Below are 17,665 nucleotides of genomic sequence, written 5' to 3'. Positions count from 1 at the left end.
TTGACATTGAAGCCAGTGGAGTAGGAAAGCATTGGGGAAGGTTCCGGGTAGTAATTGCTTTCAAGTTGAGGAACGGGAACAATGCCTGGGTTTTTCCAGACCCGCTTTCCTACTAGCAGTGCTCAGAATAGTGCTGGGGACATTGCCGTGGTTTGGATCTGTAGGACATATGAATGTGCTAGTCTAGTTGCTGTTTAGGTGAGACCTGGTTTGAGAACCCCTGAAATCTTTTACTATCATGAAAACCAAATCCATGAAAATCCACACTAAATCCCAGTCAAGTCTAAATCCAATCCAAATTAAATCCAAATCTAAAGTCAAATCTAAATTCAACCAAACCAAGGCCAAGTCCATGAAAGCCCAATCCAAATCAGGTTAGACCTTGGTTTGGGAACCCTGAAGTATCTTTAATAAAACTAAACCCATGCTCTTCAAAACATAGGTAAAAATCCACTCTTTCCTAGAAAGTGCAGGCTGCGTTAAGAAGACAGTTGTTGAGTTCTTTTTGAAAAGACAGTTGAGAGGAAGTATTTTAAAGACACCCAGCCCCTAAATGATGGGATGGCTGGTGTTCTTACCTTTCATGCTTTGGTAGACAGCGGATATGAATTAGTTATCCCCTGCCTGGCTGAACCTCTGACTTTAGGAAGATCTACTCTGGCACCCAGTGGCCAGATGGGTAAGTGACACCAAAACAAGGATTCTTTTTCCTTTTTCACCCGCTCTTTGTAACAACAGTGCTTCAAAAGTCGTTTCCTTATTGAGCTCCTATAAAATTAAGATTAATGATAAGTTACATAAAGGATACCACTACAACTCATAAACACTGCGTTCATATTTAGAAATAAAGAAAGAATAACAGTGGCATGGTTGCTGTATTGCATGTGAGCCCTGATCACATTTTGCAACTTGCTGGCACCAATTTAAAGATACCATTGGGCTTCTCCGCAGCAAGGCCTTCCATGCAACATTCGGCCTCTGTTTGTGCAGGTTTTCTTTAACCTGTATGGGATAATTTTTTAATTAGATTATCTTTTGCCAACAAATCAAGTACTGCTATTGCTTTCCCTAAGCAGCTTCCAAAATCTTGGGCCTATCAAATGTATTACGTGAGTTTTAGAATGAATCTAGTTTTTGTTTGTTTGTTTGTTTCTGAAAGTTGTGAAGTTATCAAGACTCTTAAGTCCATGAACTGGGGAGACGATGGGTCAAAAGGTCAAAAGGAGTAAACCATCCCAAGAAATTTGGAAATATGTGTGGGGATTTAGAGGGAGCTAGGGAGATGGCAGATTAAATCAAGCCTCACTTTATTTAAAATGATAGTTTTTTAAAAAAATCTACTATTCTGAGCAGGTTGAGTGAGAAAATGAGAGGATTTCTTTCCTACCACATATACCCTATACTCCCTGGGAAGGAGGCACTGGGCTGTTTTATTATAGAGATTCCTTCTAGGCCCATGTAAACGTAAGAGGACTCAACAAAGCAGAGCGTCATAAACTACCTTCCGAGGGGCCTGAAATACTTCCAGCACAGTCCCCTTCCTGTGAGTTCACTGGAGCCCCGCTAGGGAGAGCCTGGAATCGGCTGCGACTGGCTTCTCTTTCAACTCTCTTACTCTGCACTAGGAAATGTAGACCCCACCAAGAGTGACGGTTCCCTTTTTGGGGATATTCCTGTACATCCGGAAGCCGGTTCGGGGCTTTCAGCTGCTGAACAAAAGGCTAGCTAGGCATTGTGTTTTAATCTGTTAAACCGTATCAGTACATTAAAACTTAGATATATAATAATTCACAGACAAAGCTACAGAACTTTGTTTCTTTAGAGGGCTGTTGCTGATAGACTTTCCTAGCTCACTATTTGCCCACTTTTGGGGAGGAGTTCAAACCATCTGAGAAGCTGCTGGGAGTGTCCTGGCAAATGAAGGTGAGTGGGCACCATGTAATGTGTCCACATCCACAAGCACTAGGAGATCATGGCTGTGCTTTCGAGGCTCTCATGTTTCTGTGCTTTCAGGATTTGCTCCTTCCACATGCGCTGCTCTGTCAGGCCAGGGGTCGTCTGTGAAGCATCTGCAGGAGGTGGAGCCTCGAGTGGGAGCAGACAAACTAGCTCATGGCCTGAGACACCTGCGCTGTGTCATGTGATAGAAGTTAAATTTAGTTTTGTATAGCGGAGGCTTCCCTAACCAGAGTGACTTATGCCGAGAATGGAAACTAAGGCAAAGATTAAGTGGGGGGAGGAGCGCATAAAAATAGCAAAGTTGGAATCCATGGTCTACAGCTGACAGAACAAGATGAGTTAGAGGCAAAGCCATGCAAAGAGAAACAGGAATCAGAATATCGAGTGATGCTTATTAATTAATAAAGGTGAGGACAAGTATACCTCTGGGGAAAGCCAAAGAAAAAGCCATGACATAGTCTAGCATGTCAGGCAAGCAGCTTAACGGGGTAACCCTGACACCGTTACCAGAGTCAGGTTTTTGAACAACACTATCAAATTAAGCGTGGCTTTTCAGGTGTAAAGAAAGCCCTCAAACTGAGCCAAGAAGACGCAGGTCACCAGTTTTTAGAAAATGGAAGAAGATATAACAAGCTGTGTCCTCAGTCCCTCAGTGAAGCTCCGAGTCACTTGCTTTTCTTGCATGCCTACTTTTATGCTCCTTCAACACACTGTTAGCATGTTCCAGTTTTATTCATGTCCATGTCCTTTTCCGATCTATCTGTCCTATTTTCCCCACCATTTCCACTGGCCACTTTCAAACTGGTATGTTGAAGTGCTAGCTCTTCTTCATTGGAAATGGTGACCTGCTGCGACGTTGAGCAGTGTTCCTTTCCCCATTTAAATAGCAGCTGCCAGCTCAGGAGGTCACAGCAATGCTAATGGTGATGTTACTTGGATAGGAGGCTCTAAAATACCATGAATTTCACACATAAACTAGAGGCCTAGTGCACGAAATTTTGTGCACTGGGCGGGGGGGGGGCCCTCAGCCCGGCCTGTGCCCTCTCACAGTCTGGGACCCCTCACTCCTTACCACCCACCTGCAATGGAGGCAGGAGAGGCTCCTGCCACCGCTGCTGTGCTCACCAGCTGTAAGCCCGGCTTCTGGCTCAGCGGCGCTGAACATCTGCCCCCTAGTGGTTAGTGTGCATCATAGCAACTGGTAGTTCCTGCTGTTCAATCAATTTGCATATTAGGGTTTTATTATATAGAATAACCCCAGGTGGAAATAGTTGATTTCATGTACTTCTTTTTTTTTTTTTAAATATATATTTTATTGATTTTTTCAGAGAGGAAGGGAGAGGGATAGAGAGTTAGAGAGAAGCATCGATCAGCTGCCTCCTGCACACTTCCTACTGGGGATGTGCCTGCAACCAAGGTACATGCCCTTGACCGGAATCGAACCTGGGACCCTTGAGTCTGCAGGCCGACGCTCTATCCACTGAGCCAAACCGGTCAGGGCTACTTACTTCTTCAAACAAATTTACATACCAGAGGTATTATTGTTAATTTCCTTTAGTGATACCAAAGATTCTGTTTTTATCATTTATGATACAGAGCAATTTATCTCATAAGGGAGCTTAAATGAAATATGAAAATATTATATTGAAATGCCTATATGAGAGGGATTTGTTTCCTTCTTAAATGTGAACAAGAACTTTACTTGTGAAAAATTATAGCTCCAGGGCTCCTCAGAGAAATGGCTGCTTCTAGGGCTGGGATGGGGAATATACACAATGAGCCTGGAGCGTCTCGTAGTGCCAGAAAATAAAGTACCTAAAATAAAAGGGAGGCGTGACCAAGGGACACAGGAGTCCACCTGAAAGAGCTCCTGATGGCCAAATAAAAAAGTTGGAGCAACAAAATAAATAATTCTCATGGACTAGAGAATAGAGTAAGTTCACAGTGATATACATGATTGAATAAATACACAATGGAGGAGAAAACACAAATCTTCTGCACAGAGTTCCAAATAATGTATGTAGATGCTCCCCCTTCCAGGAGGTGGAGGGTAATTCTCTCCTTGAGTGTGGGCTGAACGTAGTGACTCATTCCTAACAAATGGACTGTTGGAGGGGGAATATGGTAGCTCTGCAATGGAGAAACCTGCCAGACACAACGTTAAACAAGCGATCAAGGTTAGCATCATCACAAATCATGCTGACATGTCTACCGCCACCTCCCAGTTTGATGTGGAGGGCACTTCACCTTTGTGGTGTTCTTTCCCCAAATCCACAGCCCTGGTCTAATCATGAGGAACCCTCATGAGCCCAGAGTGAGTGACATGCTATAAAACATCTCACCAGTGCTCTTCAAATGTGTTAAGGCCATAAAAAAATAAATAAAAAAAGGCAGGAGGCGGGGCTGTCATAGATTGGAGGAGATGAATGAGATATAACAAGTAAATGCAACATGGTATTTTGGATTGGGTCCTAGTTCAGAAAAGGACATTATTGGCTGGGGGTGGGGCGGGGGGAGAGTATTAAAGCCTAGTTTAGTTAATTGTACATCTACAATTACTCAAAAATAAGATGATTAAAAGTATGGTTGCAAATTCAGAGTTCTATAAATAAAAATAGACCCTAAGATATTTTTAGTGTTCTCAATAGCCACTAAACATATTTACATACCAGAGGTATTATTGTTAATTTCCTTTAGTGATATCACAAATTCTAAATTTGTTCAATCAAAAGTAGTTATTTCATACTCATTGTCAAGCATTATGTCAAGCACATAATGTACATTGGTGTTTTTTTTTGTTTGTTTGTTGTTGTTTTTTAAACATATTTTATTGATTTTTTACAGAGAGAAAGGGAGAGAGATAGAGAGTTAGAAACATTGATGAGAGAGAAACATCGATCAGCTGCCTCCTGCACATCTCCCACTGGGGATGTGCCCGCAACCCAGGTACATGCCCTTGACCGGAATCGAACCCGGGACCCCTCAGTCCGCAAGCCGACGCTCCGTCCACTGAGCCAAACCGGTTTTGGCTACATTGGTGTTTAAAGTCAACATGGTCCCTACTCACATGGAACTTAGAGTTCAATGCAGGAGAGAGACAATAGGCAAGTCAATAAGCCAACAAAAATATAATTACAAGTTGGGATAAGTTCTGTGAAGAAATGAGCTGGATCAAGAGAATCACCTGTACTTACTTGTATTTTTTGTGAATATCTGAATTATTTTTACAATGAACATATAGTACTTCTATGTCAGAAGGGCTATTTATCCAGCCTAATTGGGAAGCTGCCTCACAAAATCTTAGCAAGTTGCCTTGTTTCAGTGATTCATTTCTATGCAGAAGGAGCCATTATTTGAAATTGCAGTGGAGAGCTTTTGCCTACAAGACTAAGTCAATATTTACTTGATATCTCTAAGTTCTGTGCATCTATAGCAAAGTAGAGAGACACAAATCATTTAATGATGGAGAAAAAGCAATAGTTGGGATGAAGACAGAGCTAGAAAAGGTTTTCTGATTCTTAGACCAGTCTTTTACTTACCCAAACTGCTTCCTGTGGTGTAATACTGGCGGATGCTCTACACAGACAATTCTTAGAACTTGATTTCTGAAATATAGGGAGTTATGGGCACAGTTTCTATTTTGTATTGATGGGGCATAATCCTTGAAATAATAACCCCAGTCCTGAAATCGTTAAAATTACATATTGGATTGCTTGACTCTATTTCCCTTACTTTACCAGGCTCCTATGCCTAGCTGTCTTTTCTTTCTGATTATTCTAGGTTAAACTCCTGGAAGTATAAATAGAGGTTAAGTTTGTGTGTTTTGGAGCTGTAGTGATTTCCAGTTCCAATTCAGTCACTCCCTAACTGTGGAGCTTTGGCGATCGCTCCGTGCCTCAGTTTGCTCATCTGTGCCATGGAAACGATGATGACACCGCTTATCTCGCACGATTGCTGTGAGGATGAGTGAATATTTGTAAGGTGCTTAGCACCATGTATGGCGTATAGTAAGTGCCACAGTAGCATGGGCTATTTTATACAATGTTCCCTAGGACTATGAGGAGAGGTGAGCAGATACTGCTTCTTTAATTGTGGCCAGTAGTTTTCAACCTCATTATCATTATTAGGTTCCCAGAAAAAAATGTAATATTTCATTGGACATTATTTAGCTTTGAAGCATACTTTTCAGAAGGATTTCTTCTTTTAATGTGTGGCATTAAGAATAGGATGTGAATACAGTGTTACCTGACTTGGGGGAGTCAGCTCTGAGAACGTATTCAGGCTAGTGAGCGAGTCAGTGCAGCAGGTACTAGAGCCATTCACACTTTATATGTTTGCTGACTGCATGAGCACTCAGAAATGCGGCCTGCTAAGTGCGGTGCTATATACTGCTCCATGCACCTCAGTTTTGCCCTTGAAACCTTTGAAATACTCTTTTGAAGGATACGTTATGGGAGTTTGATATCATTCAAAGTTAAATATTTCTCTATCTTTGGGTATTGACAATTGAAATATTGATCATTATAGTTTAATTAACTATATACTCTTATGTATAGTTATACATCATGCATACGTATGTAAACCAATTTAAAGTTTTTAATAGTGCCCTGAATGTGCTGATCACTGTAATCACATTTAAAAACTATTTTGTACCACATATAAGCAAACAAAACCAAACCTTAAAATTACCTTTCCTTGGTTTCTTCTCTTATGGTTCTGTTTTTTTCCCCCCACAGAAAATATTCCTGAGAAAGATCTTCGTGGAAGACTTTATATCAACCGCGTTTTTCACATCAATGCTGATAAAATGTTTGAATTGCTCTTCACCAGTTCACGATTTATGCAGAGATTTACCAATTCTAGAAATATAATAGGTTGGTTTTTGTGTTCTTATCTGACAAATTTGGAAATATTTTATTCTCTCTAGAAGGTTGAGCCTATATAAAGTGATTTACATTGTCAGGGGGGAAATTAAGTTCTGACATTACTATTGTGATATATAAACTAGTGTTTAAGTGTTTTGATTAAATTCACATATAAACAGTAGTTGTCCAATTAGTCAGATCCTACCTATGATTCCATTCAAACCCTTTGAAAACTAAAACTCTATTTATTTATTAATGTAGCAGTTGAGTTGAGTTGAACCCATTTTAAAGGGGTGATTGTGGAACAGCTGGATGCTAGTAGAGTGTAAATTGGTACAATCACTTTGCAGTATGGTTTAGCAGAATCTACTAGAGCTGGTCCTATACCTTCTCTCTGACTCAGCAATTCTACTACTAGGCGTATATTTTTCAGAAATGGGTACATGTGTACCATGAATGACATGGAGAGAGAGGAGAGGGGAGAGGGGAGAGGGGAGAGGGGAGAGATGTGAGAGACACATTGACTAGTTGCCTCCCGCATGTGTCCTGGACTAGGGGCGGGGAGCGAACCACAACCCAAGTAAGTGCCCTTGACTGGGAATCAAACCGTGACCCCTTGGTGATCACACTGGCAAGGACTGTTTCCACTTTTTGGTTATTGTGAATAATGCTGCTGTGAGCACTGATGTACAAATATCTGTTTGAGCCCATGCTTTCAATTCTTTTGGGTTTATACCTAAAAGTGGAATTTCTGAATCATAAGGCAATTCTTTGCTTAATTTTTTGACTGTTTTTCATAGTGGCGACATCGTTTTACATTCCCACCAGCAATGCATAAAGATTGCAGTTTCTCTACATCCTCACCAAAACGTTATTTTCATTTTTGTGTGTGATAACAGCCATCCTAATAGGTGTGAAGATTCACCAATTTTAAACCTTATTAATCAAAGGATTCTTAAAGTATTTGTTCTGAAATTACTGATTTTTATTATTTCAACTCAATAAATTAAAATGGCTCTCTTGCCTTTTTTTTTTGTATGCTGTTGCCATTTTTCTTAAAATTTCATCCCCAATTTTTTATATCTTGAAGTATTGGGGAACTTTACTTTTCCAAGATGTTGTGAGTTAGATGATGTCATGGCACATGAGATTCAGTAGGTTTGTTGGTAACATTGGTGAAAATACAAGTAGAAGACACTTTTTGTTATCCTTGTTGATGGCTGCTTTGTTGAATAGTTTTAACAGCAGCATTCAACAATATCTTTCAATTCTATTGCTGATTCACAATGGATTATTTGTATAATTTTTCTGAAACAGGCTGGCATATGACCAAAGTAACCTTTGAATAGCATTTTAGAATTTTACAGCTTTCATGTAAAGAAATAATTTGTATGGCAAATTCTGGATGATATATTCCATGGTTTGTGATGTTGCTTTTTTAATTTAGTTGTAAGATTCTTCCATATACTCAAAAGGCAGCTTCAGGGTCCCTCTTTAAATCCCTAGACCTAGGTGTATGAAAGAAAATGAGTAAAATTGGGTAGATCGTAATGCCTGGCTTCATTCCTCTGATGATAGGTAATGGGTTAACTAAAGGCTCCTATATTTTAGGATGCTGATGAATAGCAGCCAGATGACGAATTGCCCAAGTCCATTTGTGCTAACAGCATTAGATGATTGAGTCAGATCTTTGAATAGATCCTGATGCTGTTACCTCTACTTTACTAGTATTTGGCGTGTAAGATGACCTTGCTGTATAGTGCTATATTCTAAAGATACATTCGGTTCAAAGTGTGTTTCTACTCACTGTGTTGTTGCTAAGCAAATAAAAGAGAATTTTGACGAAGGTCTTGCTATAAATACAGAGAGATTATCCTGTAGCGTGTGCTACATAGGCTACGTAGTTATTTGTATTCCTCCACCCCCTCCTTATTTAAAGGTTTCAGCAGCTAAGCCATTAACATGATATGACTTCTCATTGACATGATTTCTCCACAAGTTGGGACGCAGGCCACATTGTTGTATAAAGACACAAGGCTTTGTCTTAAATGATGGGAATGCTGATGTTTTTTGGTCTCTGTTTGGTAAGGCTGGTGCCATCACTTCTTTTTGTAGATTATGGGGGAGTTATTTATTTTTAAATGTTTTTATTGATTTGAGAGAGAGAGAGAGAGAGAGAGAGAGAGAGAGAGAGAGAAACATTGATGAGAAAGAGAAACACACTCCCTGCACACCCCCTCCTGGGGATCGAGCCCACAAACCTGAGCATGTGCCCTGACCGGGAGTGGAATCAGCGACTTCTTGGTGCATGGGATGACACTTAACCACTGAGCAACACTGGCAAGGGCAGTAACTGGGGACTTTAAAAAGAAGCCTACAGATGAACCAACTTTTACTTTATCTTAGAAAGAAAAGTAAAAAAAATGTATTAATAGACAACACTTACAGAGGAACCTCTGGCCCGTGGGCCATATAAGGCCCGTGAAATCACATGGTCTGGGCCCGCCGAGGCATTAGGGGTGAGTTAAATGTTTGACCAAATATAGCAGGCTAGTTTTTAAGTTGACAATTTTGTTTGGCCTCCGAATGATGTTATAAATATCAACTGGCCCTTGGCAGGAAAAAGGTTCGCCACCCCTGATAGAAGTAAATAGATCTTATATGTCACATGTAAGAAGAGTGCCTAACAATGACTTTTACTTTTGGATTGGTCAAACATAAAATTTAAATAATTCAAAAACTACCTCTTTCATTCATTTCAAGTCATACCCTTCAGATTTCTAGAACTAACTCACTTATGCTTTGCTGTGAGTAGATGTAGTATCTACCCCTTGGAATGTGGAACCTGGAGGCAGTCAACTGAGAACCATGACCTACACCATAATGCTTAATAATCCGCTCACCGGGAAGTGCACCACCGCCACAGAAAAGCAGGTACGTCCCCTCCACAGAAAAGCAGGTACGTCCCCTCCACAGAAAAGCAGGTACGTCCCCTCCACAGAAAAACAGGTACGTCCCCTCCACAGAAAAGCAGGTACGTCCTCTCCACAGAAAAGCAGGTACGTCCCCGCCACAGAAAAGCAGGTACGTCCCCTCCACAGAAAAACAGGTACGTCCCCGCCACAGAAAAGCAGGTACGTCCCCTCCACAGAAAAGCAGGTACGTCCCCTCCACAGAAAAACAGGTACGTCCCCGCCACAGAAAAGCAGGTACGTCCTCTCCACAGAAAAGCAGGTACGTCCCCTCCACAGAAAAGCAGGTACGTCCCCTCCACAGAAAAACAGGTACGTCCCCTCACCAGTATTCCAGAAGAATCACACATGTGGGAAGAGAAAAAAGGCCTTTCCCAGTCACCAGTTCGCAAAACAATGTCAACCAATAAATGGCAAGAAGAAAAGGGAGCAGAAACTGTTATAGATTAAAAGAGACTTAAGAGGCATTTCAACCCAATCCTAATTCAAACAAACCACCTGTAAAGTACTCATGAGATTTAAGAAATTGTTAACTTTTTGTCTGTAATGGTATTATAGCTGTATTTTAAAGGAGAGAATATTTATCTTTTAAAGAGACATACTGAAAAATTTATAAAGAGATAAACATATTTATGTGTTTACTAGAGGTCCGGTGCACGGATTCGTGCACGGGTGGGATTTGGCCAGCCTGCCCCATCAAGGCCAATCGGGCTGGGCCAGCCAGAGGAAGGGGACGCCAAGGTTGGCCCTGTCCCCCAGTCAGGGTGGGGGGGCCGATTGGGGCCAGTCGGAGGGAGGAGTCCTGGGCGGTTGGTGGCCCCCCCCCCCGTTGAACTATGGTTGAACTCCCAGTCAAGGGGACGATTTGCATATTACCCTTTTATTATCTAGGATGGATGAAATTCTATTGATGTCTGGGATATCTTTTAAAAGTAACTAGCCAGGCAGAGGATGGTGTGTGTATGTGTGTGAGAGGGATTGTGGGACTGGGGTATAGATGAAACAGGACTAGGCAGAGTTAATGTTGTTGAAGCTGGTTGATGAGCTTATGAGGGTTCATTGTGCTTAATTTCTACTCTTGTGTATGTTTGAACCTTTTATTTTTATTTATTATTTTTTAAAATAGATTTTATTGATTTTCTACAGAGAGGAAGGGAGATGGATAGAGAGTTAGAAACACCGATGAGAGAGAAACATCAATCAGCTGCCTCCTGCACACTCCCTACTGGGTATGTGCCTGAAACCAAGGTACATGCCCTTGACCGGAATCGAACCTGGGACGCTTGAGTCCGCAGGCCGATGCTCTATCCACTGAGCCAAACCGGTTAGGGCTGTTTGAACCTTTTAAAAAAATAAGTGGGTTTTAAAAAAAAAAACAACTCTAATGGCAGGGCTGGAGTGGCTCAGTTGGTTGAGTGTTGTCCTGTACACTGATTCCGTTCCCATGGGGTACATATAGGAGGCAACTGATCAGTCTCTCTCTCTCCCTCTCTCTCTCTCTCTCTCTCTCTCTCTGTCAGCATGTCCTCAGGTGAGAGTAAAATAATAATAATAATAATAATAATAATAATAATAATAATAATAAAAAGAACGCTATTGGAATTTGATTTGCAGAATCATGCCAAGGGTTAGGGTCATATAACTAGAGGGCTGCTGCGACATGGGGAAGAGATGATAAGATATTTAATACCCTGCTCAGTGCCAGCATGGCACTGTTTTATAGCAGAGCTTGTGTTTGGCCAATTTGTGTTGAAGTATAGTGCATCTGTTGTGCAAATAGTTTGAAAATATCTGTTAACATCTGAACTAATTATGCTATTGTAGTTTTGTCCATCAGTGTTAAAAATGTCTTAATTTTTTTTTCCCCAAAAGAATTTCAGACAATTAAGAAAAGTTTGGTATTTTGGTATGAGATGCTTTGATAACCTTAGAGAATAGGTATAAAAGGTATGATTGCAGTAAGAAATTTTTGGCCAGCAACCACTTCAACCTGTTTAGGAAAAGCTGTTATTTGTTTGGTGGCCTGCTTTTTTGGTGAAGGGTGGTTTTATGAAACTTTGATGAATTTGGGGATGGGGTCCTTAATTTGTTCAAACGATTTTTGAATTGTTTCCTAACAGGAACATTTAAAATTCTTTATAAACTAATAATATACATAAGAGATTATATGGTTGCTTTCTCCTCCTCATGTCTAAAAGGAAGAAAAATAATTACACTATGAAATGGCGGAGAGGCAGCAAATACCATTTCGGCAGGTCCCTTCTTCTCAGTTCATAGACAGCACAGCCAACATGGAGGCTCTTTTGGCTTTGTACATAGGCTTGGCATGTCTTTTGTAATTTCTGAAAAAGAATTCTAATATATATGTTCGGAATGGGCAAGGAATCTGATATATTAAACATGCACATGCAAAATAATTTTTTTATCATATTTTGGCAGACACTGTATAAAGAAAGTCGGGAAGCACAATTTTATTTGGTAGATGCAGAAGTGGTGACGCATGATGTCCCCTACCATGACTACTTCTATACCGTGAACAGATACCACATCTTCCCATCTTCTGAGCAGAAATGCCGGTTGAGGTGAGCTACTGCAGATGAATGTTTTAGTCCGGAGAGATAGGTTAGATTATGTTCTGGTAACATAGTAGGAGTCCTAAGATCTTAGTGGTAGCTTTCCACAACAAAGCTTTATTTTTCATTCAAATTACACATCCACCATTGGTCAGCAGAGAGAGGGGGCTCCTCCCTCCACATCCAAGCCCATGGAGGTTCAGACATCCTGGAGCTACACAATCCAAGAGTGTGTGTCATTTCAGCTGCTACAGAAAGAACTGTGCTCGCAATTCAGTAGCCAGAACTAAGTGCGGGACCCTGTTTAATGGCCAGGGCCCTGGGAGTTCTTGAGGAGCACATGGTCTCAATGGGAAAGAAGAAATGTCGGTGCATTAAAGTTAACAATGTGTCATCAGACACTTGGCCTAGTCTTAGCCAATGTACTTATCGTCAATTAATTTATGAGCACTGGAGATTTTTTATACAAGGCGCTTAGAAAATTTAGACTTTATTTTGAGCTTTTTCTGCTATTTAAGTAAAGGAACTTCAGGATGAGAGAAAGGAAAGAAATAAAATGTCAAGTACTTAGAAGGAAAATTTGATGACGTTATTAATCATACATAGTAATTTTTGGAAGAAGTCATTATCAGTGAACACATTTTCTTTTATAATCTAAATGACTTTAAATCCTTTCAGTTCCCCACGGAATACAATCTTATATTTAATTGCAATGTTAATATAACTAAATTCTGTCTTGTAAATAAATATTATTCTTATCCTGTTAGAGTTTCCACAGATGTGAAATACAGAAAACAGCCATGGGCCATTATCAAATCTGTAATTGAGAAGAATTCCTGGAGTTCATTGGAGGACTATTTCAAACAGCTTGGTTTGTAAATTTCTTGATTTATCTATTTTTGTAAAGATAGCATTTATTAACAAAATGGACTAATTATTAATTTGGATTCATAGCAGAAACTGGTAGATGATGTTGGAATGACTCCTACTGAAGTGTGGTTATGACTACCCCACTTGGAATTTCAAACTTCTAATTTTCATTGGTCTAACAAACACTTAATATAATTCTTACTGTAAGCCAGATATTGCTCTGTGTGCTTTATAAATATCAACTCATTACAACCTATGAGGTAGGTATTATTATTTTTTTCCATTTTACTAAACAAGAAGTATTGAAACACAGAGGAAGAGGTTAAATGATTAGCCCAAGATCACAGTTAGGAGATGTCACACTTGCCTGACTCTGCAGGGAGCCAAGGAAGCTGACTGCAGTGAGGGCCTACCTACTGGATCACACATGTGCACCAGCGCTTGTTAATGTATGGACAGTTCTCAGCCCACATCTGCCTTACCAACGCAGCTTTCCTGGGTTTGTGCAGGCCCACTACGCAATGGTATAATGTACATGCATGAATTTTGTGGAGGTGGGCATTAGACTGGGGGAAGTAATACAGTAATTCTGTTCGGATATTCCTTAAAATATACACGAGAAAAAAATATACCTACATGAGCATAATTAATTTTAGTTAAAGCAAAGCTGGTGGTCAGTCAACTCGGGTAATTTGTCTATCATCCTCTAGATTATGGATTATTTTATTTCCTTGCTTTTCTTTCTTTGGTTATTTCATTATTAAACTCCTAATCAGGAGCAAAGAAAATGAAAATCAAAAATTAGTTTGGCCACTGGATAATGAGCTTCTAATGAAAAAATCTTGTAAAGGTAAAGGTTGAAACAATTGACAAAAATGAGTTTTTTAGGTTGTTTGCAGATTTTCTTTATTAGGGCTTCCTTTTTTGCAAACCCTTATTGTAAATTAGTACGATTATTTGCTACTCCTTCCTTTGAAATTGGCCATCAGGTACCATAATCTATCTTGGAAATCTTTCTAATGATCTAATATTAGTGGGTAGCCTGTTGTTTCTATAACTGAAATCGTTACATTAATATTTAATATAGTACATGGCAAATTTGCTCTGATGATCCCATCATTTATTAATAGAGTTCATTCTTCCTAGAATAATGAAGCCTTATTATGGGATCACTGTACTCTCTAAAACTTTTCAGTAAGATTTGAATGTAGGCCATAAGAACCCAAGTAATTGTTAAAGAAAGTTTCTAAGGCTTAAAACAAACAAACAGAACACAAAACAAACACCATATCCACTGTATCTTACTGTGGAGAAGCTTTCTCTAATACCTAAAGATTTTTTTTCTTCTTAGAATCAGATTTGTTAATGGAAGAATCTATGTTAAGTCAGCCCATTGAAGACCCTGGAAAACTTAGTGGCCTACGAAGGAGAAGGCGGACATTCAACCGAACAGCAGACACGGTTCCTAAACTTTCTCCTCAGCGTTCTTCTGGAGATGGGGATTTAGACGACAAAGGGGTTACTGCAGGTAGCTATTACCTGGTGGAAGATTTCAGTTTGCTTATATGAAGCAGAATATGTCTCTTGAGCAGATGCAAAATAGCAGGCGTATGGTCAATCGGAGTATCTTATTGGCTCACACGGCATTTTAAAAAATGGACATTTTTATAAAAACTCATACCTGACAGCCCTGGACCAAATCCTTTCATAGCAACAGTTAGTTGGAACTTAATAGTAGCTGCTGCATTAGACCATGTCCCCAGTCACCAGTCCCCACCATTTGTCCCGGCTGCTGGACACTTCTCTCATTAATTTCCTGCTCAGCACTTACAGACATTTGATTTCTACCCTTGAATGTACTACAGTGATTATATGTTTTAATTCTTATATACTGTCAAGGCCAGTCCAGCAAAATTCCAAAGATGGAACTTCTTTATTTTTTTAATCCTCACCTGAGGACATTTTTCCATTCATTTTTAGAGAGAGTGGAAGAGAGAGGGAAAGACAGAGAGAAACATTGATGTGAGAGAAACACATAGATTGGTTGCCCCCTGCACACACCCTCCCAGGCTCCAATCTGGGGAGGAGTCTGCAACCAAGGTATGTACCCTTGACTGAGATCGAACCCCGATGCTCTATCCACTGAGCAAAATGGGCTAGGGCGGAATTTTGGCTTTATTATCCTCACTGCTCTCAATGTTGAAGACATCCTGCCTGTACTAACGTTATTTCCTCCCTCTTGGAATTCTAAAGCTGCAATACCTTCTCGTCCTTCTACATTATAAAATGCTCTTCTAAGGCTATTTTTCCCCCCTCTTTTTAAAAATAAAAAATATTTAATGTTGACATTGCAGGTGTCCCCTTTCCTCCCCTTTGCCCACATCCACCCCCTCCCGCCTCCCCCTCCCTTGGCCTTCTTATTTCTCAGTGTGACTATGTTCAAGCCAATGGCCCAATTTTGGAATTTCAAAGTATGGGCAATAGAGAACAGGCAAAGATGACTTAAAATTTTTTTAAAGGAGGGAAGTATTATACATAAACCTAGCTCAAATATGGTTTGCCGAGATAGAATTCAGCTAGAGATCATACATGATGTGTTGAATTGCATATTTAATTTTAGAGCAAATTAATTTGTACTATAGGCCAAATTTGGAGGATTCATGTAAGTTTTCTTTTTGTAGATGTGTTTCATATTACTCAGGATATCAGAAACCACGAAAAGGAGCAGGGAATTCACCCTAAGTCACTTTGTCTTTACAAATAATTTTTAAAAATCTCTTTTCTAGTTCTTTTCAAATGAAATTAAAATTTGATTGGTTGTAATCATCATCCTGATTTTAATGCAGCCTTCTTTGTGTGTGATCTGTAGGAAAGAAAAAAGAAACGGAAAGCTATCACACCGCCCTTATTGTGGTGATGAGTATTTTGTAAGTATTTATTTTGAATACTTATTTAGTTTATGATTTCACTTTTAACAGTTTACCAAAGGATTGATGCATTTGTATATTATTATGTAGCACTTGCCACTATTGGACCAGTTTGGGCCTACAGATACAGTAATTTTATTTATTTATTTTAAAATATATTTTATTGGATAGAGAGTTAGAAACATCGATGAGAGAGAAACATCGATCAGCTGCCTCCTGCACACTCCCCACTGGGGACATGCCTGCAACCAGGGTACATGCCCTTGACCGGAATAAAACCTGGGACCCTTGAGTCCACAGGCCAACGCTCTATCCACTGAGCCAAACTGGTTAGGGCAATACAATAATTTTATAGTCTTCTATTTCATAGTTGTTGATGTATGATTTTCAGAAGAATTATTAAATTTATAAATTATAAAATAAAATGTTTTTATTTTTTAAACTAATTTGATTGACTTCTTGTATCATAAGTTTTTATGAGATATTCCATAAATTTAAACGGAATATCTATCTATATATATAAAAGCCTAAGCAACCATTATGATGGAATGACCGGAACGACCGGTCCACCAGTCACTATGATCCACACTGACCACCAGGGGGCAGATGCTTAATGCAGGAGGTGCCCCCTGGTGGTAAGTGTGCTCCCACAGGAAGCTGGGCTCACAGCTGGTGAGCACAGCTGCAGTGGCGAGAGCCCCTCCCGCCTCCGCGCAGCATTGCCGAGTAGGGAGCGCCGGCAGCAGGCGCAGCAGGCCAGGATGAGCGTGAGCGGTGTGGTGCCTGGCCCTGGTATGGGCTCCTCCCTGGCCGCCTGCTGCTTGGCGCACTGCTACATCCCTTGGGAGATGTCTGACTGCCATGGGAATCAGGCCTAAACCGGCAGTTGCACATCCCCCAAGGGGTCCCAGATTGTGAGAGGGTGTAGGCCAGGCTGAGGGGACACCCCTCAGTGCATGAATTTCTTGCACCAGGCCTCTAGTTTATTTTTATATGCAGACTGGTGAAATCCCAATAATGCTATATTACTCTTTTTTATTAGACCAGTAATCCTTGCCCTTTACTGTGAATAAGAATCACTTACTAAAATGTAGATTTCTCAGTTCCGGTTTCAGAGACTGTGTGTAGGTCTTGAGTAGGGATCAGGAATCAGTAATTTAAAACACTGCAGGTTATTCTGATGAAAGTGGTCTGAGGGTCACATGAAGAGAAATATGTAGTGGGCAATTAGTGTGAATCTCAGAGTGTTCTACAGGAGTCCATTTAGCCCGTCATGTTTAGAGTACTGTCATCTACATGGCCATATGTGAACCTTGAGGTAGTCCATTAGATTCTATTTAATTGGTTCTGACAGAGTGATATACTCTGGAATTTTTTTGGAATGAAGTTCTTATATCAGCTGTTTTTCTAATTACAGATTTCAGAACATAGGAAATAATTGTTGTGCCTTTGAGTTTTATAAAAAGGATTTCATATTCTGGTTAAGTCAGTTTGCCACG

General features: G+C 40.1%; 1 protein-coding gene across 2 annotated transcripts in view; it reads left to right on the top strand.

The window, feature by feature from the left end:
• GRAMD1C (GRAM domain containing 1C) overlaps positions 1-17,665 on the top strand; it is a 91,165-nt gene that overhangs the window by 65,137 nt on the left and 8,363 nt on the right. Inside the window, exons 10-16 of one of the 2 annotated variants that reach the window (XM_059687807.1) lie at positions 596-679; positions 6,696-6,833; positions 9,640-9,758; positions 12,236-12,378; positions 13,137-13,240; positions 14,591-14,767; positions 16,109-16,166. In XM_059687807.1, coding sequence (XP_059543790.1) covers positions 596-679; positions 6,696-6,833; positions 9,640-9,758; positions 12,236-12,378; positions 13,137-13,240; positions 14,591-14,767; positions 16,109-16,166 — 823 coding nt within the window. The remainder of the gene's footprint in view (positions 1-595; positions 680-6,695; positions 6,834-9,639; positions 9,759-12,235; positions 12,379-13,136; positions 13,241-14,590; positions 14,768-16,108; positions 16,167-17,665) is intronic. The other variant, XM_059687808.1, reaches the window with a different exon arrangement.

Source organism: Myotis daubentonii, chromosome 3, assembly GCF_963259705.1.
Source record: "Myotis daubentonii chromosome 3, mMyoDau2.1, whole genome shotgun sequence".
NCBI classification, from domain to species: Eukaryota; Metazoa; Chordata; class Mammalia; order Chiroptera; family Vespertilionidae; genus Myotis; species Myotis daubentonii.
Note: the sequence above shows the minus strand (reverse complement) of the source record. Positions and strands in the feature narration are given on the sequence as shown.